Below are 22264 nucleotides of genomic sequence, written 5' to 3'. Positions count from 1 at the left end.
ATGCAATATTCGATACCGATTTTCTACATGAGAGAAACCTAATCTTTTTTTCTCAATCCTGATTCCTTGTCTTAATCCCAGGACAGGGCTGATGAAAGATAAGATTAAGATTCTCTTTATTTTGGGTATTGTGACTCCATCCAATTAGATCAGACTTCCTTTTTCATTTTTGTTTTGCAAGGCAAATTAGGGTTAAGTGAGTGATCCAGAGTCACACAGCTAGTAAGTGTCAAGTTTTTGAGGTCAGATTTGAACTCAGGTCCTCCTGATCCCAGGGCTGACTGAAGGTCTATGCACTACATCACTTAGCTTGCCCCAGACTTCTAATCAAAAAGGAATTCCTGCCCACTGGGTTACACTCAAGTTAATTTGGATGGATGTGAATGCTCTAGTGTCTCAAGGCTATGGATAGTTTAGGTGTAGAGCTGCTTCCTCTATCCAAAATGAATATGACGAATGCCATTTGTGGTACTCATTAGAACAAGTGCACCTATCATTAATTGTTAAACAAACATAGCTAATACCCTTTGGAACACTCACTTTTCCAAGGACTTGTAGCCGTCATTGTCTTTAGTTCAAGAAAAATTGCCAAATGACTATTCTTTTTATTAGCAAAAATGATAGCATTATTAATCAAATGATTACCCACAAACTATGTCTCTTGAGCTTTTTAAATGTCACAGCATCTAAAAAAAGTGAGATTGATTTTATTTTTCATCTTTCAGAGACTCATCTCAGTCAATTAAAAAATGACTTCATTTTCTCATGTTTCTTCCAGGACCCTAAGTCTATCAGTTATCTATTCAAAAGTTGAGACAGAGTTTTATTTGGTTCACTCAAATGTTTGACTCACTCAAACCAAAAATTCATCATCACGTATCAGGTTGAGCTTAGAAAGCAGGTTTTCCCATGGGAGAATATGAGTTCCGGGAAGGAAGGGCTCTTATTCCTGTCTTTAGATGTCCAGAATCTAGCACAGCACCTGACAGAGCAGATACATCATAATCTCTTGTTGACTGACAAGTTCGTGATCTAGCAGAATATCTAAAGCCTTTGTCTTTGGCCATGTCAACAGGCCTTTATTAGGTGCCTATTCGATACAGGTACTGTGAATGAATGAAACAATAAAAAAGCATTTATTAGGTATTTACTAAGTGCCAAGCATTGTGCCCATACCTGGATATACAAAAATGAGACAGTTTGTTTATATAAGGAAAGACAACATCTAGAGGGGCCTGAAGACCAGGGAAGGGCGAATTAGTCTGAAAAATCATGAGATGGTGAGCCACTTAAACAGGGAAATGGCCTGCCACTTTGGGCAGCAGAGATACAGTGGCCTTGTCCCTCCAAGAAGTTACATTCTATGGGAGAAACAATATGTACACAAATAAGTATATGCCAAATAAATGCTAGGTAATTTTAGAGAAAGGTACTAGTAGCAAGGGATAGAAAAAAAGATCCAGACTAGCTCCAGGAAGGAGGTGATGGAAACTAATGATGCTTAATGCCTGGAACTTATCAGTTGCCATTTCTATCGTTATTTTGAACAAAGTTAAGGAAATAATTGTAGAGGGCCAGAACTCTGGAGAAGTATACTTCTTTACTTCTTCAAAGTTCCGCCCTCTACAAATAATGTTTAGCAAATTACGATCTTAAAACATCTCGACAAATTGTGAACTAATCCACCCATTTTGGAGAGCAACCTGGGACTATGCTCAAAGAGCAATCAGACTGCAGACCCTTTGATCCAGTGATACCTGCTGGGTGTGTATCAGAGAGATCATAAAAAGGAGAGAAGGACTCATGTGCAAAAAACTTGTAGCAGCTATTTTTGTGATGGCAAAGAATTGGAAATTAAGTGGATGTCCATCAATTGGGGAATGGCTGAACAAGTTGTAATACTGGAATATAAGGGAAAACTATTGTATTATAAGAAATGATGAGCAGGCAGATTTCAGAAAACCTGGTTTCAATGCTGAATGAAGCGAACAGAACCAAGAGAATACTGTACACAGTAACAAGATTATGTGATGATCAACTCTGATGGACTTGGTTCTCAACAATACAGTGATCCAAGACTATTATGAGGGAAAATGCTGTTCTCATCCAGAGAAAGAACTGGTGCAGATTGAAGTATTCTGAGGACAGGGAAGCCCACCACCTCCATTTCCCTTTTTGACCGCTCTCACAACTAGGATCTCTCCTCACCTTTAAATTTAAACTTGCTTCTTTGCAAATTCTACCTCCTTGATCCTAGTTCTAGCTTTTTTGGGGGGGGAGGGGAGGTATTGGGGGAGAGGGGTGAATAAGGGTAGAAGGGAGGAAATCTCCAGTCATCTTGCTCTATATTTGTCACAGGACTCAGGGAGCTCTGAAGGAGAGAGTGAAGCTGCTGATTTTGCATAATTTTACCTCACTTAAATCCTATTTATTTGCAAGTCATGGCATCACCTCCCTGATGTCAAAGTCCTTTTCAAGAACAAAGACAAACAACAATCTGTGAGGAATAGTAGTTGACCCTCTGAGGACCCAACTGGCCTATTTCAATTGGGCAACAAAGCTCCATCCCTCCTTCCTTCCTTCCCTCCCTTTTTCTCCCTCTCCTTCCTTCCTCCTCCCTCCATCCACATAGGGTTTCATGCCTTTACCTGCTCTACCCAAAGAAATATAAATTTGGATCACTGAAACCTCACACGATATTTTGGGGTTTACTAGCTAGACTTTTTTTTTTTTTTTTTTTTTTTTCTGAGGCTGGGGTTAAGTGACTTGCCCAGGGTCACACAGCTAGGAAGTGTTAAGTGTCTGAGACCAGATTTGAACCCTGGTCCTCCTGAATTCAAGGCTAGTGCTCTATCCACTGCGCCACCTAGCTATCCCTAGACTTCTTTCTTAAGGACCATGCTTTAAACCCAAATCACTGTAGCTCTCATTGAGTCAGGGAGACCCGTGACAATCACAAGAGGTCAGAAAGTGATGGAAGGTTCAGATGAGATAAGAATAGACATGCCATAGTAAGAAAGAAAGGGAACTCCAACACACCTTGAACCCAATAGCCAGGAGCGCAGGAGCTATTCCTTTTTCTCTTTGTTGCACTTGTGGGGGAGCAGTGTGCTTACAAAGTAAAGCTAGGGAAGAAAAAGGAACCATGGAGAGGATCACAATAGTCCTAGGCTCAACAAGACAGAAAGATCCCACCCTCCACCCCTTTTTACCCAGCCAAACTAAGGACTCCACCTGGTTCCTGAGAAGGGGACAGTGGAGCAAAGGAGAAGCCCTTTCCACCAGGAGCAGAGAGGGAGCAATGGACAACAGCTGCCTGAAGTTCCACTTTCAGGACAATGGACAGAGCAGCTCCCAGGAGGCAACCTCAGGGCCAGAGGTCAGCTTCTTGGCACCCAAGGATTGGACCACAGGCCATCCATGCCTCCCTCAAAATAACCAGTGTTAAATAGCACAAAGCCAGCCATCAATGGCTTTATTTAGGACTTATGTGTTAGACACTGTGCTGGATACTAGGGTATGTTACACCCCTATGGACTACTCTAACCTGGTAGCTCCCCTTAGAGTTACTCTTAATGCCCGTCTGTCCATGGCACAGCTAGGCCACACTTACCCATCTTTGGGCACTAACCCGGATCCCACAGAGACAGACCACCAGGAGGTAGGGGTGAATCAAGAGAGAACTTTATTCTTAGATAGCACATATTTATACCCCACTGATGATATGGGAGAAGGGGGAAGTCCTCTAGGAACCTGGCATAATGGGATTGGCCTGAGAAGAAGGAGGGAGGCGTGCTAGGTTTTGAGAGCACTAAGGAGGGAGACGTGGTACCTGGAATCAGACACCACCTCTTGGGACTGTGCCCCACCTCCACATAGGACTCGCCTGCGCCTCAGAACCTCTCATCCCTCAGGTCCTCCCACATGCCTTGAACTGCATTCCTTGCTTCTAGAGGCTTTTTAACCCTTACAAGGGTACAAAGGAGAAAAAGCCAAAAGCCAGTGTCAGCTAATTCCTGGGGCAGAACCACAACCCAGTAAGGAATGATTAGAAGTTGGGAAGTCACTCAACCTGGTCACACCCACCTTGCCTCATCCCTCTACTGCCCACCTCTAGTACAAGAACATGATTGTAGCCGGCAGGCTAAAGTCAGGAAATCTACCATCCACTATGAATCGAGTTCAGTATCATCATCCTATCGTTTACAAATCTCATCTTCCCTTTCTGGAAACCTGGACAACTGCCCTTTCCCACGACATACCTGCCCCCCTCCAGCCTCTCCCCAATTTATCCTGTGTGTGTGGCTTGCACCTTGGTGTTTGCATGTTGTCTCCCAACACACCATAAATACCCAGAGCAAAGGCTCTGTTATGTGTGAGCCCCGACCTAAGCACAGCTTCTGGCACATAGAAGGCACCTAATACATGTTGCTGACCAATTCTCCCCAGTCCCCTCCAGGACCACATCTGGCAGTAAGAGGGTCCTGAGCTGGACTCAGAAGGGCAGCTTGGCTGCCCTGAATACGATGTTCTTGTTGGAACCAGTAGGCCCATGAATCACGAGGTATCACTGTTCAAACATTGCGAATGCACGTGGCCCACAGCTCCCAGCCTCTGCCCACCCAGCCTGGCAGCAGGAAGATCCAAGCACTGGCCCCCTGGACCCAGAGACCAAGGTTGGACAAGCCTCAGTGGGAGCCGGAGCTCGGTGCTCCCACAGAAAAGCCTGGGACAGCAACCCGCAGGTAGGACCCTGCTGCCTCCGCTGCCTCTCCATCCCCAAGGCTCTCCTTGCCTTGTCCACCTCTGGAATGTCTCTCCTCACCCTCGGTCACCTCAGCCCCTGCGAAAGCTGGGCAAACCGGCGTCCTGCTGCCCAACAGGAGGCCAACCATCCATAAGCATTTATTAAGTGCCTGCTGTGTACCAGGTGCTGGGGACATAAAGACAAAAGGGAAACCGAGGCTGCCGGGGAGACAACAGGAGCCAGGTTGCTCTGAGGTGAGGGAGGCTACCGATGCCCCCAGACAGCGTTCTCTCCCCAGACCTGCCAGTCACTGGGCTTCTGCACGTTTGGATCTGGCAAAGCCTGTGGGCCTCTTCTTAGAATTGTTTTTAAATGCACAAAATAAAGTACACAGAATTACAAGGGAAATCAATTCTATATCTTTTGAAAAATTAAAAACAAGTTAAGGATCCTTGAGTTAGGAGATTTCTATAAATATTTGTGTGTGCACACATATGATGCACGATAAACATGCAAACACATGTAAGAACGGAGAGAAAATTGTCCTGGAATCTGGAGCACTTTGATTCAAATCCTCCATTTGATAGACAACAGTTGCGTGGCCAGGGGCCATTCCAAGCACTTCTAAGCCTATGCAAATGACTTCCTGCTCTGAATTAGTGCAGAGGAGTTTCCAGTAAGGGATTCTCAACAGTAATTAGAGCAAATACACATACTAGAATAGACAATAAGGTCAAATGGAGAGAAAGGTGGGTATAGAATTGGGGAGCCGGGTGAATTCCAATTGGGAATTTCTTCATGACTTTCATGCCTATATCACAAAAGTCTTAACAATTTTGTGATTCATGACAGAGGGACTTTTGAAACTCCATGATCTCAGAACAATCAAACTTACTGGTCCAGGAAGAGCGCTTAATCCAAAATCCATCTCTGACGCTATCTTTGGAACCTTGGACAGCTCCCCTCTTCTGGAACCTGGTTTTCTTATAAAAATTCATCGGCATTGTGATCTCCACACTCCTTGGCTCTAATCTTGATAATTCCATGACGTTAGTTCGTGCCTGAGAGAAAATTCAGACATCAGGTTGTAGCAATGCAAAATGGAAATGCAATATATGAATTGGATCGAAATTCATTCCAGGAATGGGCAGAGATGGGTTTGAACCTGGAATAATTTAGCACTCTTTTTGCCAATATAGCTTCTATTAAAGGTATTTGTGAGTAGACTATTCTTTCAACCTCAGGCACAATGTAACCCTCCATCTTTGAATTTTCAGGTGCTAAGCAAGATTTCTATTAAATGATGCAGAGTGAAGAACATAGAGGTGGAATAAACATATACATTCTAATTGTGTATAAACACAAAAGTCATCCATAAAAATGCATGGGGAAAAAAAGGTTTCGGGAGCCAACAAGGACTCTATTTGTTATAGCCTTGAAATAAAGATATATAGATATAGATATAGATATAGATATAGATATAGATATAGATATAGATATAGATACACATACAGCTATATACATATATGCTTTATTTAACAAAGTGTAAGTAAAGGAGATTACTGGTTTGCTTACATACATGCATTCATGTTATTCCAAAAAAAAAAAAAAACTATTTGGTTTTTTATAAAAATTAATAATTTCAGGATAAAAAGAAAACCAAAACCAAATTAAGAGAACTGAACTAGTAGAAATTTCAGTGGTCATGCCAAAATGTTTAGTTTAAAGGAAAAAAATAAAAAATCAAGTGCAGCATCCACAAACTTAAAAAGCTCTACTGCCATCTAATGGCTTTTTCCATGTTATAACAAAAACTGTCAAGGAAGGACTCCATTTTTCATCTCTTGAGAACTTCAAACAATATGGTTGCAGGGGACATTCAACTTGTCTCTCCGATATTTAATAAAATACCTACAATCTCAAATGCAGATGATACTATATTGGTGACAGGAAGAGAAGAAAAATAAGAAACCTTTTGAAAAGAGAAAAAGAAAGTAAAACCTTACTTGAAGCTTAATATTAAAAAAACTAAGATCTTACTAACTGGTCCTATCATTTCCTGGAAATTACAGGGAGAAGAAATGGGAGCAGTGTCAGGTTTCATACTCTGGGGCTCAAAGATCACTGCAGATGTGGCAATGAAATTAAAAATTCACTGCTCCTTGGAAGGAAAGGTCCAGTAATTATGTATGGCTATGAGAGTTGGACTTTAAGGAAAGCTGAATGTTGCAGAATTAATATTTTAGAATTGTAGTGCTGCAGAAGACTTTTGAAAGTCCTTTGGACAGCAAATGGTCATATCAGTCAAGGCTTAAATAAAGTATCTCAGATTATTCACTAGAAGGTGAAATATTGAAACTGAAAGCCTCTGGTCACATCACAAGACAGGATTCATTGGAAAAGACCCTGATGTTGGGAAATTTTGAAGGCAAAAGGAAAAGGGGATGGCAGAGGATGAAATAGATAGATAGTGTCATGGAAACAATGAACATAAGCTTGGAAAGATTTCTAGAGATAGTGGAGGACAGAAGAACCTGGTTTGCTATAGTCCATGGGGCCACATGACTGAAGCACTGAACAACATCCCAGGACCATCAATCCAAGAAAAAAGCCAGAAGTCACATCCATGGCCTTGAGTGTTCACCTACAATCCCCAAAGTTTAGGCAACAGATGAAAAACAATAAGTCCTGACACACAAAAAAAGCATATTTGACCTCATTTTCTGTATCTGATTCTCATTACCTGGGAAGAACTTGTAGCTGAGGGCAAGAGAGACTTCAATGCATGAGGTCACTATATATTCACAGTAGTACTACATATGAACGCTCAAGATTAATTCACATTCCAGAGTTTGTGATGGAGAAAAAGAGGAAATGGGGGGGGGCACTAAGCTCAGAACAAGCTGACTGAGAGAAACCTATGGATAAAGAAAGAGATAGAATTTTTAGCCATATTGGAGGAAAGAGGATCAGAAAGAGCTCCAATTCAAATTGCCCTAAATGATTTGTTGATTGTGATATGTGGCTGTGAGTGCATGTTTATGTGTGTGGTAGGGATGAAGAACAGGGATGGAGCAAGTTCTTGATCATGTATGGGTTGGACTGAAGAATCTCAGGTCCCTGATAACACTAGGATTCTGGAATTCATCTGAGGTTTTTTTTTTTCTGAATTTAAAAATACATATTTGTATACCCTATTTTGTCTTCAATTGCATTGACAAGGTATTCAAAATATCGAAACAAGAGCATATGATAATAAAAAATGAACATAAGATTAAGCAAAATAGTAGACTTGAACAATTCTCCATAAGTTTTTACATCTTGAACCTAATAAAATAAATGAGTGAAAAGAGCCTAATGCCATGAAAACAACAATATTCACATGACTGAATAGTTCTGATTTCTAGGGAATAAGTGAGACAAGAGTCTTATGAGGACAAGTGAAAACTCACGGATGGTCTGTGGGCTGCACCTTTGGAAAGCTCACAGAAATCTCAGAGCTAGAGTGAAGTGGTTTGGTTGGTTTATTTAAAAAACAAAAGTTCCAAAGTGGCAAGAGATGAGTAAGGGGTGCCATAGTGCACAGAGTCCCAAGGCAAGTCCTTTAACCCTGTTTGTGTCAGTTTTCTCACCTGTAAAATAGCTGGAGAACAGTGTTTCTGATAAAGGTCTCATTTCTAAAATATATAATGAACTGTGTAAAATTTGTAAGAATACAAGTCATTCCCCAACTGATAAATAGTCAAAGGATATGAACAATTTCCCAGGCTGTCTCAATGTGCACTCATCCACTCTCTGAGAAGGCAGAAACGTCCATTTGCCATTGGGAGAAGGGGAGGGGTCCCTCTCCATTCTTAGTCCTCTGCATTTGGGAATCGCTGGGGTTTGTGGGGCTTTCCCCAGATTTGGGAGGGGATGGCTAGTTTCAGAGGATTTTTGTCTTTGTTTTTAGCTCTGTGGGGATGCAGAGGAGAGAGGAGGAGATGAGACCCCTGCTCTGAGTTGTGGAGCCACCACAATAATGATATTAAAAATAACAACAGGTAGCATCAGCATGGCTTTTAATGTTTGCTTTACACAGAGCCTCTCATTTGATCTAATGACAACCCTGTGAAGTAGGAGCTTTTGCGATCCCCATTTTACACATGAGGAAACTGAGGCAGAAGAAGGTTGAAGAGGCCGGAAGGAAGAAAGACTCCTTGATGTTTTGTAAAATGCAGATCCTTATATCAAGACTCTGGGACAGAGGGCACAGGAGAGAAGGAAGCTCAGGAAAGAGAAGGCTTGACCATCGGATCCCTGAAAGGCATTCGTTCTGGGATGTCCCTGCCCCAGGAAGGGCTCAGTGCCCAGAAGCAGAACTAGGGGGCCCCGGCCAGACTTGCCCCCACATCACGGAGGTAGGATGGCCCATTGGCCAGGCCGGTCTGGAGTCTCCAGTCCCTGGATTGGAGCAGGAGCGGCTCCTAAGGGAGAGCCCCTGAGCCAAGCCCCAATCACAGGCAAGGGATGGGCCCAAGAGTGCCGGGGCCCAGGTCTGCCCCCAGCAGCTACTGCTGAGGCCAGAATTCTGCGTCCGGCTGCTCACGTGCCTCCCCCAGCTTCCTCCAGTGAGCTCCCGGCCTCTGCCCCAGCCTCAGCCCGCTCTAGTCTATGATCGCAGCCTCCCTCGAGGCCAGTCTCCCGCTCCCAAGGTCTCTCCTCTCTGACCCGGTAAGCAGCTCCGCACTGCCAGAGGCCCAACGTGGCCGCTCCCTCCCCTGATCCATGCCTTCAGGGGCTCCCCGACTCCCAGAAAAAGTTGGGGCAGAGCTTTACCAGCCTCCCCTGCCGGCCTCCCTCATCTCCCTCCCACTTCAGCCAGAGCTTGCTGTTCGAGGTCCCCAGCGTGGGACACTCCTCCCTGCAAGGCCTCCCTCCCCTGCTACCTTCGCTCCTCAGGATCTTGACCTTTGGGACCCCGCCCACAGTCCAGCGCCCATACCAGGATTCCCCTGCCCTCCCTGGCGTCAGACCTGGCCTGTATCCCCACCACGCCCACAGGACTATCCATTAGAGCTGGAAGGGGCCTTAGAGGCCTATTAGGAGGCAGGACACAGGGTCCCTCAGGCAGTGGGCCCACAGGCGGGCCTGAAGCCTGGGACCCAAGGGCGTTCCATCCTGCCAGGCTGCTGCTGGGGCCCTTCTGGCCCTCAAACATTGACAGTCTGCTCCTCTGGCCCTGGGGAGGAGGGGGAAGGAGGTGACCTGCCCTCAGGGACCAAGATGGCGTTAAATCTCCTCTATTTTTAGTATCTCCTGACAGCTCTCAACATCCTTGTCGGGAAGACCCTAAGATGTCCTTAATTGCTCCATGTCAACATGGCTGCAAGGGTAACCAACCCTCAAGTCATCACTTAGGAGGAGCATCTGCCCCAGCATGGGAAGACTTCCCCAGGGGAATGGATGCACCAGAACAATTTGTTCCAAGAGCACTGAAGGCAGCTGAAACAGGGCTGGAAAGTGCTTGGAACTCTGTCAAGGTGCTCCGCTACTGCAGAGGGCCAATACTGAGTGGGTCTACGAGCGGGAGTCCGATCCAGGTCTTGCATGGGACCTGCTAAGGGTGCACAATTCAAGGCACTGGCTGGCCACCTCAGACAGGGACAGAATGCAAAGATCTGCAGACTAACAAAGGATATAGAATGTAACTTGGAAAGAATTAATAGCAACAAGGCCTTATGGGGGATTGAGAAGGGTTTACACAAGAGTGAGAGCTTCCTAAAAGCAGGGCTCCCTGTACCTCTGTATCCCTTCTCCCAAAAGGTGCTCCGTGCTTGGACAGCGATGCTCATGCTCAAGTGATGCTGCCAGCCACAAGACGCTTCACTTCATTTTCCTGATGGTTTCTGCTGCTGGCGAGGGGATTTGGCAAGTCTCCTAAGTAAGCCTGTTTAGTTTCTTTCTTACAGTACTTGATTCTTCCCTGAACACTGAGTAGAGCTTGTCAAATAGTTGTTGAGCTGTTTTTTTTTTTTTTTTTTTTTTTTTTTTAATGTTTTAAATACTTGGGCAGTAGGAAAGATCTTAGGTCCTATCTATACTTATATATGATCCTGTATGTGCTATAAATATCATCCTATATAAACCATCTTGTGATCCCCTCGAGAACGTTCCATGATATACATAAATGAAACCTGGATTTTTCATGTGATTATTCAAATGTCCTATATTTATATTGTAAGTTAATATGGATCTATTTACCATATAAAATAACTTGTTGATAATGTCTTAAACAAAATAAGGAAGGAAGGAAGGAAAGAAGGAAGGAAGGAAAGAAGGAAGGAAGGAAGGAAGGAAGGAAGGAAGGAAGGAAGGAAGGAAGGAAGGAAAGAGGGAAGGAAGGAAGGAAAGAAGGAAGGAAGGAAAGAAGGAAGGAAGGAAGGAAGGAAGGAAGGAAGGAAGGAAGGAAGGAAGGAAGGAAGGAAGGAAGGAAGGAAGAGAAGGGAAGGAAGGGAGGGAGGGAGGGAGGAAGGAAGGAAGGAAGGAAGGAAGGAAGGAAGGAAGGAAGGAAGGAAGGAAGGAAGGAAGGAAGGAAGGAAGAGAAGGGAAGGAAGGAAGGAAGGAAGGAAGGAAGGAAGGAAGGAAGGAAGGAAGGAAGGAAGGAAGAGAAGGGAAGGAAGGAAGGGAGGGAGGGAGGGAGGGAGGAAGGAAGGAAAGGAGGGAGGAAAAGAAGAAGAAAGGGAGAGAGGAAGGGAGAGAGGAAGAGAGAAAAAGGAGGGGGGGAATTGAAATACAGTTGGAACCTTAATAAATGATTGCTTTTGTTACCTAGAAACAGACAGCCCTGTAGGAGCCAGGGAAGCCAGAGAAGTTCCGTTTAAATTAACTTCATTATGGAAATGTAAGAACCAGTGATGGCCTGGCAGTTGTCAGGGTGATTCTCACTTTTCCATTTAGCCAACCACATAATGACAGCAAAAGCGTTTGTGCAAAGATGCACAGAAATGGAGGACCCTTTGGGCAGGATTATTTCTGTCTAAGAGAATGCTGGCTAAGCCTGTGGCAGATCACTCCAAGTTCACACCCTTCAGATCAGCCACACTGGACACTGGAACTTGGTGCTAATACACTGACGTCACTGCGGTCCTCTTCCGGAACACAGGACAGCCTCTCCTCCCCCAGCCATGAGCCTGTTCAGGCCTCGAGCCAGGAGCGGCCCGCCAGACCGGGAGTCCTCCAGGATAAGAGTGGTTTTTTGTCATTTTTCTGTCTCTGATCCACCCACAGACCAGTTCCCACTTCTATAATACTTTAAACTAGATCATGTCCAAAAGACACTAGATCCCCCAGTGACCCTGGGAGGCAGGAATCGCTAAGCTCATGACAGGGGAGGAAACGGAGGACCAGAGACCTCAAATCGTCGGCTCACAGGTAGAACTGAGAAATAGGAAGAGGCTCCCCCCAAATTAGGAAATCAATCAACTCACATTATTAAGCACCTACAGTATACCAGCCCCTGTAGCCATATGTGTACCTTCAGAGCAAGGGAATGCACTGACAGGTACCTACACAAGCCCTGGTGCGCCACATGCAGGGACAGGCGCCTACACAGGTTTGCACACCGCTCAGAACTGGTGGGAAAGAGGGAGCCTGAGAGAAGGCTGCAAAAAGCAGAGTCCTTTGGGGTGGGGTGAGGGGCCTGTGGGGGATGAGGAGGGCAAGAAGGCAGCCCTGGAGTCCGGGGCATTGCCAGGGGCCAGTTCGCTCACTCTGGGCCGGGCACTGGGCTAGCTGGCCTCGCCCCAGCATCTCTGCTGGCACTGGCTCCATGTGGGGCAGTCACATCTGTCACATAATCCTCTCTGAAGCACCTTGGCTGAAGCATCCATGTGTGAGACCCTCCCCAAAGCTCTATCCACCCCCCACTTCTTTGCCACCACCCCCACTTGGTGACCTATCAGCTTGCTGAGTTCAAAGATCATCTTGTCACCAACTGCCTGTTGGAAGTGTTAAACTGGGTGACCTGGAGGCCCCTGAAACTCAACATGTCCCAAGCCCACTCCCTGCCAAACTCCCGGTTGCTGCCAAGAGTACCTCCACCCTTCTGGTCACTCAGGTCCACAGCTTCAGGGTCACTCCCGGCTGCTCCCTCCACACACCTAATCATGGGACCGTAGAATCCCAATCGAAGGTGCAGCTCCCATTTTAAAGATGAGGCCGAGCCCCTACCCTGGTCAGTGCTTTCCTGTTCCTCGCCCTTATTAACAAGACTCTAGAGCATTAGGTAGAAATCCCAATATTGTGCTGTTTCCAGAGTTCAGAGTGATGTGACTGCTTAGGGAAAAAACATCTTTTCCTGGCTTAATGACCAGCTCTTCCTAACTAAGAGCCATCTGAAATGTGGGGATGTCTCCACCATCCCCGACTCTAATTTGCTGATTGCCCTCCGAGCTGGGTAAGCCACCCCGAGAAATCACTGGACAATTTCATGAAGTGCCCAATCCTCCCCAGAAATCCTCCGTCTCCTCAGTGCTCCGGTTCTCGTCTCCAGGCGTTCATTCTTTTCCTCCTCACTGAGACCATGAGAGAAACGGGCTCAGCTTTCTGTTCCTTGCTTGGGAGACTGCACAGAGTGACTGCTTCTCTCCCATAGTCTGTGTTAGCAGCATAGGAGCTTAACTGCCCCTAGTCTGTCTTCCTGGGAATGCTGTAGAAGCTCTCCTGTGGCTCTCTTGAACCTTTTCCATTTGGTCCCTCAAGGTCTCCAGCTGTAAGCATGAATTCTGAGTTGGACACAGTCCTCCCTTCTTTCCCCACTTCCCCCCTAGAGTAGAACTGCTGTTCCTGCTCCGTTTGACTCAAGTCCTATTTCCCAGCTAATGAGGAGTCTGGGTTTGAAGCCTGGCTGGGGCAACCCCGTGCATTGCCCTGATTTCATTAACAAACTTAATCCCAGGGGGCAGCTAGGGGGCGCAGTGGATAGAGCACCAGCCCTGAATTCAGGAGGACCTGAGTTCAAATGTGGTCTCCAACACTTAACACTTCCTAGCTGTGTGACCCTGGGCAAGTCACTTAACCCCAGATTCAGAAAAAACAAAAACAAAAACAAAAACAAAAAAACTTAATCCCAGAGCCTGGGTTTCATCCCAGATATAGCTTCCAGGACAATTTAATGGGATGAATCTTCATAATCATCCTATGTCATTTTTTCCTGCTGTTCACACTTTTTTGGAATGCGGTGGAGAGGAGAGATTCTTTTATTTAAGAAGGTGAACATTTTGTACATATATGTATTATACAATCAGTGAAATCACCCATTATAACCACCATCTCTTCTTCTTTTCTACCTCCAGCTTCCTTCCCAACCATTCCTTCCCCCACGAACCGCCAGTTTTTTCTCCCAATCATCACTTATTATCACTTATCATCACCTTGGAGCCTTCCTCTCTTCCCCTTTTTCCCTCCCAGCAAACCAAGTGGACATTTCATTCTTTTTCCTTCCTCTGCTTTTACTTTTTTTGCTTAATTCTGAATGAAAATAAAAGTTTCTAAATTAAAAAGTTAAAAAAAAAAAAAAAAGATGAAGCAGAAACTCTGGGCAGAATCACACCCTGTAAGCAAGTGTATCCAAGATACTTGCCTCCAAATCCAGCTCAAATCAGTTTCCCTTTGTGCTATGTACTGTTTCCCACCTGATTAATTCGGATGCTGGCTATGATATTCTTGTGAATAGTGTGGATCTTTTCTACATGATTCGCTGTCCTAAAGCTACAACTCTTACTTGAAATAAAACAGAATTAATGACATTATACCCACATTTAGTTATTCTGTGTCCTTGGACCTACACCTGGAGATTTTGATGGTGTTATAACCAAGTCCCTGCTTTTCCCTTTCATAGAAAATTTCTCTAGTTATGGCAGGTAAAATTGTAATTTTAAAATGCAGCTCTGTACAACTATAATAGAATGTAAGTGTGAAAAATCTCACTGTTTTCAAAATAAATTGGTAATCGATTCCATACCCTAAACCAGTAAATGAGTTTTTGTAATTTTAAGTAATTTATATATTTGAAAATAAGTTTAAGTCCTTGAACAATCCCAAAAGGTAGTATGAAGCATACTATCCACCTACAGAGAGGAAAAAAAAAACAACTCATTGATTGACTACAACCTAAAGGATGCTATTTTTCACTTTCTCTTATTTTTTTTCTTTTGTCCAAGTATTCTTAAATAAAATGACTGATATGGAAATTTTTTACACAATTGCACACATACAATGTCTATTTTATTATTTTTTGTCTTAGGGAGGGAGGGAGGAAGGAAAGGAAGGAGTTAGGGATAGAATTAGGAACTACAATCTTTAAATAAAAAAGTCTAGCAAGATTTAAAAATATCTAGTCTTTGAAATATCTTTTAGATTGATATGGAAAGGATATCTTCCTAAAGGGCAAATTAAGACAAAGATACAAAGAATATGCAATTTTTTTTTCTAATAAAATAAAGATGCTTTGAGAAAATAACTGGATTAAAGTGTTTTCTCTAAGGACTAGGATCTATGTGTATTACGTGGCTTCCAAATGTTTCTAACGGGATATATGGACTTTGAATATATTTTTAAGTAAAGAGTTTTCAAAATTGGATTAAATACTTGACATATAAAATTGCATTGATAACTGTAAAGACATTTTTAAAATCATCTTTTTCCTTTTTGAAAAATATATATACAGGGGGCTGCTAGGTGGTGCAATGGATAGAGCACCAACCTTGAATTCAGGAGGACCCGAGTTCAAATGTGCTCTCAGACACTTAACACTTCCTAGTTGTGTGACCCTGGGCAAGTCACTTAACCCCAGCCTCAGGGGGAAAAAAAAAAGAAAGAAAGAAAGAAAGAAAAAAAAAAATATATATATATATATAGTAACAGATGAGCCCATTTCATGCCCTAGATTCTTTTAAAGATTTTTCCTTCAGCCTGTTGTTGGTAGTGACTCTATCAGAAACAGGATTTAGATAAAGATAAAAACAGGAAATGGCGTGTAGTAACTGAAATTCTCTAAAGTTTTAGGTTCTGATTCTTAATTTGCTGCACTTTTCATTGCTCTTTGGTTAATAAGATCAGATCCATAAGGCGTGAGCTGATTTTTACTACATGAGGTAGTTATTGGAAAAGCAAATTTATAAAGTTGCACTAAATTGTATTGATTAGTCTCTTGCAAGTAATTTAGAACCAGATAAGCAGATCTTCAAGGAGGGGCTCTCTTCAAAAATACCCTGAGAATGAGACCTATTCCAGAAAGCCTAAGAAATGTTTCCAGGGTCCAGATAACTACATGGAACATTTGGGATTCAAAACACAAATGTTGGTTAAAATGATATTGGGAATGGGGGCAGCTAGGTGGTGCAGTGGATAGAGCACCAGACCTGAATTCAGGAGGACCCGAGTTCAAATCTGATCTCAGGCACTTAATACTTCCTACCTGTGTGACCCTGGGCAAGTCACTTAACCCCAGCCTCAAAATAATAATAATAATAATAATAATAATAATAATAATAATAATATTGGGAGTGCGTTATTAGGATACAAGGAGACTTGATATGATTTAATAGTGATGACCATCATTGTATCATTTTGGCCTTTCATTCATGGTGTTTATATATATGTTAACTGAGTTTTCTTGGCTAAGTTGGTAACATATAAATCTCCCCTCCCAAATTAGTACATGGTTTTATACATTCTTTCTATAGTATTATGGTGCGATTAGTCAAACATATTGTTCTTACAGTTACCAATCAAGGGAAATTGTTACCAGCCTCTAAAAAATTATGGTATGATTGGTCAAACATGTTGTTCTTACATTAACCAGTCAAGGGAAATTGTTACCAGCCTCTAATTCAACAAGTTATAGCAGAAACACAACTATCTCCCCAGGTGACCCCTGGTGGAGTCTGTCTTCTTGGCTCACTTGGCTACAAGGAAATAGCCTGAGAGACACCTTTGGTATACAGACCTTATTGCTCTCTGCCTTATAAATCCTGTTTAGACTTTGTATTAGTTGCTGTTAAGCCTGTTCCAAACTTTACCAGAAAGGCTAATGTCAGTGTTTACTGCTGCTATTGACAGTATTTTTAAATGTTATAGAATTAGCTCCGGATAACTGATCTATGGGAGATATGTCTCCCATTGATCAAAGAGGGGAACTGAAAATTGAGAAAGTCAAATTGATTCTGTTCTATAATTGACTTAATTTTTCTTGCACTACTGATGCTTAACTACCTAAGTTACATTTCGTTTATCTCTGAGTTTAATTTGGAAGTTCAGCTTTCCTACAAATCATACAATGTCTCTGAGTTAAGTTTAAAAGTTCAGTTTTCCTGCAAATTACTATTTGGTTCTTGGGTCAAGGAAATCTGTTATCTTTGAAGGATGCAGGGGGATGCCAGGAAGCTTGGTCTCTGCAACACTGGCTGTCCTTCAAATGAATGTAGTCTGATATCCCTGTGACTCTAAGCACGCAGGTGGATGCCCCGAGGAGCTTTCCATATCAACAAGAGGGAAGGAGGATCTGTTGCTAGTCCTGAATGCCAAATTTCCAGCCAATTGTATTGCTCCCTATGTCTGTGTTGCTTCGACTTTGTAACCAATTGTGTTTTCTCCATCTATGATGCTGTCATTTAGTTTTTAGATAGTCCTCCTTTTGTCCATAAGATAATCTGTCGGCCTTCAATCACTATTTTTCATTTTTCTGAGGACCTGGAAAAAATCCTCATATTGGTTACTTTACCAATCGACTGTACACAGAGCTTTGTGACTCAGTTTACCTTAATTTCAATCATGACAATATTAAGCATATTAATATTGAGACACAGGTTGTTCCAGGAAGGCACTAAATGAGTTGTGCAAATAAATCCTGGGGTCTCAATTCTGTAAATGGAAAGGAATGTGAATAAGAAATTTAAAATTTCATATTAGAATTATAAACTCACTCAAATCTAACAGGCCTGAGCTTCCAAATTATGGGAACTTGACCGTTCCATGAACTCTGTATATTTTTGACACTAGATACTAGGAACTAGCCATTCCTAGAGATGTTTATGCTCCAGAGAGGAGTGGCTCCCTCCCTGAGCATAGACAATAAAGAACTGTCAAGATACAGACCATATGGAACGAGTCAACTAGTGAAGCCCTCCCGTACCCCGCACCTGCACAGATGTATGTGCCAAACCCTTATATAATTTTTTGGCAAAAATCCTTCTTTGTCTAAAGACATATAAAAAGTCAGTGTCCCATATTATGACTGAGTCTCATCCGTGGGGAGGACGCTTCGCCCGGAAAAATCTTTACACAACTCAAGTTGAGAAGGCTGAAAAAGAGGGGCTCCCAGCCATTTGATGATCTTGTGGGTTCCCTTGAGTTGGTGATGTATTCTCTTCCTCTATCTGCTATAATTGTCATATTGTTAATTGTTCTTATTTCTATTTTTTAAATGCAAATCTAAACTATCTATACTTTGTCTTATTTGATTAAAACTTTTTACTTTTACTTTTTAACTGAGCTTGAGAGCGTCATTTATAGGAGCGAATCCGAACTTTTCTTTAAAATCACAATACAGAATGCATAAGACTTAGCTAGAAATCGGCTAGATCTCGAAAATTTATAACTTATTAATTGGTCAGGGCTAGGGACCAGTCCTGAGATTTCACTAACCAGGAGAAATCCAGGGTGACAAAACTCCCCATGCCTGTGTGGACTGGCATCTTCTCTCCAACTGCATTGGCAAGATGGAGCCCAGGGTCCCCAGGGCAGGGGTCCCAATTCTTCCTGTCTCAGGCCCAGCTCTACACGATCTGTGTTTCTCTCGCTGCTAATCAGAACCAAGTAGCCTGCCCCCAAATCCTGGTTGTCAGAAGACAGTAACATTTTTCTCACGTGTGATAAGAGAGGATTTTTGTTCTATCTCACAAAAGCTGCACTGTTTAGCGAGCTCATCCTGGGTGTCCTTGAAGCAGGCCGATGCCGAGTTGACCATGCTGGCTGTAGCTGCTGGATAAATACTCTGTGCCCAAAATGAAACTTGACAGAATGAGATCATTCCTAGACCTCTGCAGCACATGCATCCAAAGCTCCCCCAGGAGAACATTAGACCTAGTCTCCCTGTGTCAGACTGGTATATCTGGAAGGATCTCTGTCAAGCCATTATCCTCCAAACCAGTTTAATATTTTCTAATTTAAAAGATTGTAATAGATCCAATCACTAGACCCACTATATTTACTTTAATAGGTTAAAGCTGGGGATTCCTGCCTCCCACAAAAACCCTGAATCTATGATCAAGCTACGGTGGGTTCCTCTCTCTGCATCATCTATAAATCTCCAGCTACAAGCACATCATTGATCTAAATGTCAAATGTCACACCATGGAGCCCAAATCTGAGTCCACTTTCCTCTCTTCCCACACCTGTGCCCACTGCTAACTCCTCACCATGGTCCTCTCCTATCACCGCTCCACCTGGTTGAATCTTACCCCTTAGATCATGGGGCAAGAGGCTTTTGTCTGCAAAGTACTGAGATATTTGTAACCATTTGACGGCCATACAAAATGATCAGCTTAGAAACTCCAGCAGAGGGAGGTTACTGTACCTAGCTTACAGCTCATCATCCCTGTGGGCTGTCGTGGCAGGGCCAGGCCATGGGATTTCCTCACCCCTTCCGGAGATTATTCCTACTGGGTTCCTCGCTAAAACTCAATTAATGCCGAATGAGGCTGGAGAACCTCCCATAGCCTTCTGACTATTGTCCCTTGAATTAAGAGAAGGCAGCCAAGATAGCAAAATTAAGGCCTCTGATCTGGGCAAGTGAGTTGGATCTTGGAATGTCGCACAGCAGATGCCAAAGTTCCCCCAGGGGAGGCCGGATGCGGGGTGCTTACAAAGTATTTGGGGAGAAAGGAGAAAGGAGAGGGGCTGCAGGCGAAAGGGGTTTAGGCCGTTCCAAGTTACTTGACTCAACTACTAAAAGTTCATAGAGAAAGCTTGGGCATCCTGGGGGGGAGTGTTTGGAACATTTACAGAATAATCAGAATTCATGTTGTTCAATCTCAACTAGGCTCTAATCATGCTTTTGATCCTCCCTAATTGATTCTTTACTTGAAAGCTGCTCCCATTCCTTCTCATCCCCATTCCCTCAGCTAAGGACTCTTCTTCACTAGTAAAACAGAGGCCATTCACCATGGGCACCCTATTGATCCCCCTGAGATCACCCCACCCTCTCCCCCAAGCTCTCCTCCTTCTATCCAGTCTGACAATTGGGTGGTCCTCCGAGGCCAGAGGTAGCCTGTCTGCAAGCGTGGCAAGGAGCATTATTCCATCTCATCTTCTCTCTTTCTGTCTCGCTGTTTCTCTTTATCTGTTTCTCTGTTTGCCTTTGTTTCCCTCAGTCTTTCTGAGTGTATCGTCTCTGTTTCTCTGTCTTCCTATCTCTTTCCTCTTTAACTGTCATCTCTGCCTCTGTCTCTGTGTGTATCTCACTCTGTGTCTCTCTCTCTGTTTCCATCTTTCTGATTGTTTTTGTCTCTCTGGAAGTATTTGTTTCTTTCTCTTTTCTCTCTCTTCTATCAGTCTCTTTATCTCTCCCTGTCTCTCTGTTTCTCTTTCTTTTCCCTGTTTCTGTGTATGTCTGTCTTACTCTTTCTGTCTCTCTGGGTGTATCTCTGTTTCTCTTTCTGACTCTGACTCTCTGTCTCTCTTTCTCTCTCTGTCTCTGTCTCTCTCTGTCTCTCCTCTTTGTCTCTCTCCTCTCTCTGTCTCTCCCTCTCTCTCCCCCCCCTCCCCCCCTCTCTCTCTCTCTCTGTCTCTCTGCCTGTTTCTCTGGATGTGTCCGTCCATATCTCTTTCCTCATCCCCTTCCTTTCTCTCACTTTCTCTTTTCTCTCATCTTCAATATCTCCTTTTGGGTAACTGTCCATTCACTTTCAGAAGGTTCAGGGCTCTCCCCTTTTCTTAAAAAAAAACCAAAAAACCCTTCTCTAGCCCCTAGGATCCCCTCACACCATGGCGCTCTAACTCTTCCCCCTAAACCCTGGACGGAGATGTCCACCTCACCCCTGCCCCCTCCTCTCAGCAGTCCTTTGCTCTGCAGGTGGTGACTTCTTCACCCCGCTCCCCAGTGCTCCTTTCTCAGTCCAGAGTGTCCTCCCCCCTTACATCCCTCTCGAGGTCCTCCCCCTTCCCGCACCCTCCATATTAACTCCTCCACAGTAACTGCCCCCGCCTGGGGAGAGGCCCAAGGCAGCGGCTCAGCTTTCTTCCTCCGGAGCCTCATTTGTGGAACCAAACTGCTTCACTTCCACGTAAAGGGCCTCCAGATTTCCCGCAGACGGAGTCTGGGTCTCCCCTGACCACCTCCGCCTGCCTCCGTCCTGCAGCAGCTCGGCCTCCACAGGTCCCCACCGAGAACCATTCGTGAGCTCTTCCTCCAGCTCCTCCAGCGCCCCCGGCTTTCTCAGTTACCGTCATTCTTCCCCGCTCTGCTCCGGTGTCAGTCCTCGTCGGGCGACCCCCACTCCTCCCTCTCCTTTGCCCCCGCAATCTCCCCACAGCTCCCTCCTCCCCTCTTCCCCCCGCTGGGGCCACAGCTGCCCGGTTGGTCTGGGAGCTTCAACACGTCTCCCTCAGAGGGATCTGGCCAAAGGAATTCCTTCGGCACAAATCTGAGTCCCCACTCAAGAAACTCCACGCGGTCCCTTTGCTGGTGCAGCCCGGTCGCGATCTTCCAGGGCCGCCCGACGGGAGGGAACTGAGGGCGGCTGACTGAGCTTGCGGTGCACTTAGACCCCCGGGTCTTCTTCAGCCCCTAATGGGCCACCGCGGGGAAGGCCTAGACCGGACTGGGGCTTGCGACCCGAGGCGGGGAACAGAAAAGGATTTCCGGATAAAATAGAGGCCTGGTGGCTTTTATGCCGCCCGACGTCCCTGCGCCTCCCGCAGTGCGGTGAGCCACTTTCGGGCCTCTTTGCCCACGGAGGACTAAGGGATGCAGCCGCCCGCGGCAGAGCGAGCGGGCCTGAGCAATTCCCCGCAGTTGAGGGGCCGGACCCCGCCTGCGGCCTCTGCCGCTGTAAGTAAAGCGGGCACTTCCGGGTGCAGAGCGACTGTGAAAGAGCCGCCCCCGGGAGTCCCCCCAAGGATAAGGGGTCTTCTCCCCCTCCCCCCCCCGCCCCCGGCCTGATCCCGGGAAGCCACGGAAAGGACAGTCCGCCTTGGTGCGTCTGAGGCAGCGAGGCCCGGACCCTGGCGGCTGCAGGACCCTGCCCAGGTCCGGCTGCTGCCGGCCTCAGTTTCCTCACTAGTCAAACGTCGAGCTCCTGCTCCCCAAGGCTGCCCCTGGCGGAACTTAAAGCGCCTATGGAAGGGGGGAGGGGAAAGTGTAAGGGAAGAAGCGCCTGCAGCCCGATTTCCTTTCAATTCCGTGAGTGACAGACAGCCCGGCGCCGAGAGGGCGGGGCCGGGGGCTCAAGCCCCAGTGGAGGCGGCAGGAGGGTC

The 22264-nt window shown here is 44.9% G+C and overlaps 1 protein-coding gene across 1 annotated transcript in view; it reads left to right on the top strand.

Annotated features, from left to right (window-relative positions):
• Positions 1-3301: 3301 nt before the first annotated feature.
• The window catches only part of LOC141562631 (uncharacterized), a 41588-nt gene continuing 22625 nt past the window's right edge, over positions 3302-22264 (top strand). The window contains exons 1-4 of the mRNA XM_074302633.1: positions 3302-3379; positions 4549-4745; positions 21148-21259; positions 21869-21984. Coding sequence (XP_074158734.1) covers positions 3302-3379; positions 4549-4745; positions 21148-21259; positions 21869-21984 — 503 coding nt within the window. The remainder of the gene's footprint in view (positions 3380-4548; positions 4746-21147; positions 21260-21868; positions 21985-22264) is intronic.

The sequence above is a fragment of the Sminthopsis crassicaudata genome, chromosome 3 (genome assembly GCF_048593235.1).
Source record: "Sminthopsis crassicaudata isolate SCR6 chromosome 3, ASM4859323v1, whole genome shotgun sequence".
In the NCBI taxonomy this organism is placed as follows: domain Eukaryota; kingdom Metazoa; phylum Chordata; class Mammalia; order Dasyuromorphia; family Dasyuridae; genus Sminthopsis; species Sminthopsis crassicaudata.
Note: the sequence above shows the minus strand (reverse complement) of the source record. Positions and strands in the feature narration are given on the sequence as shown.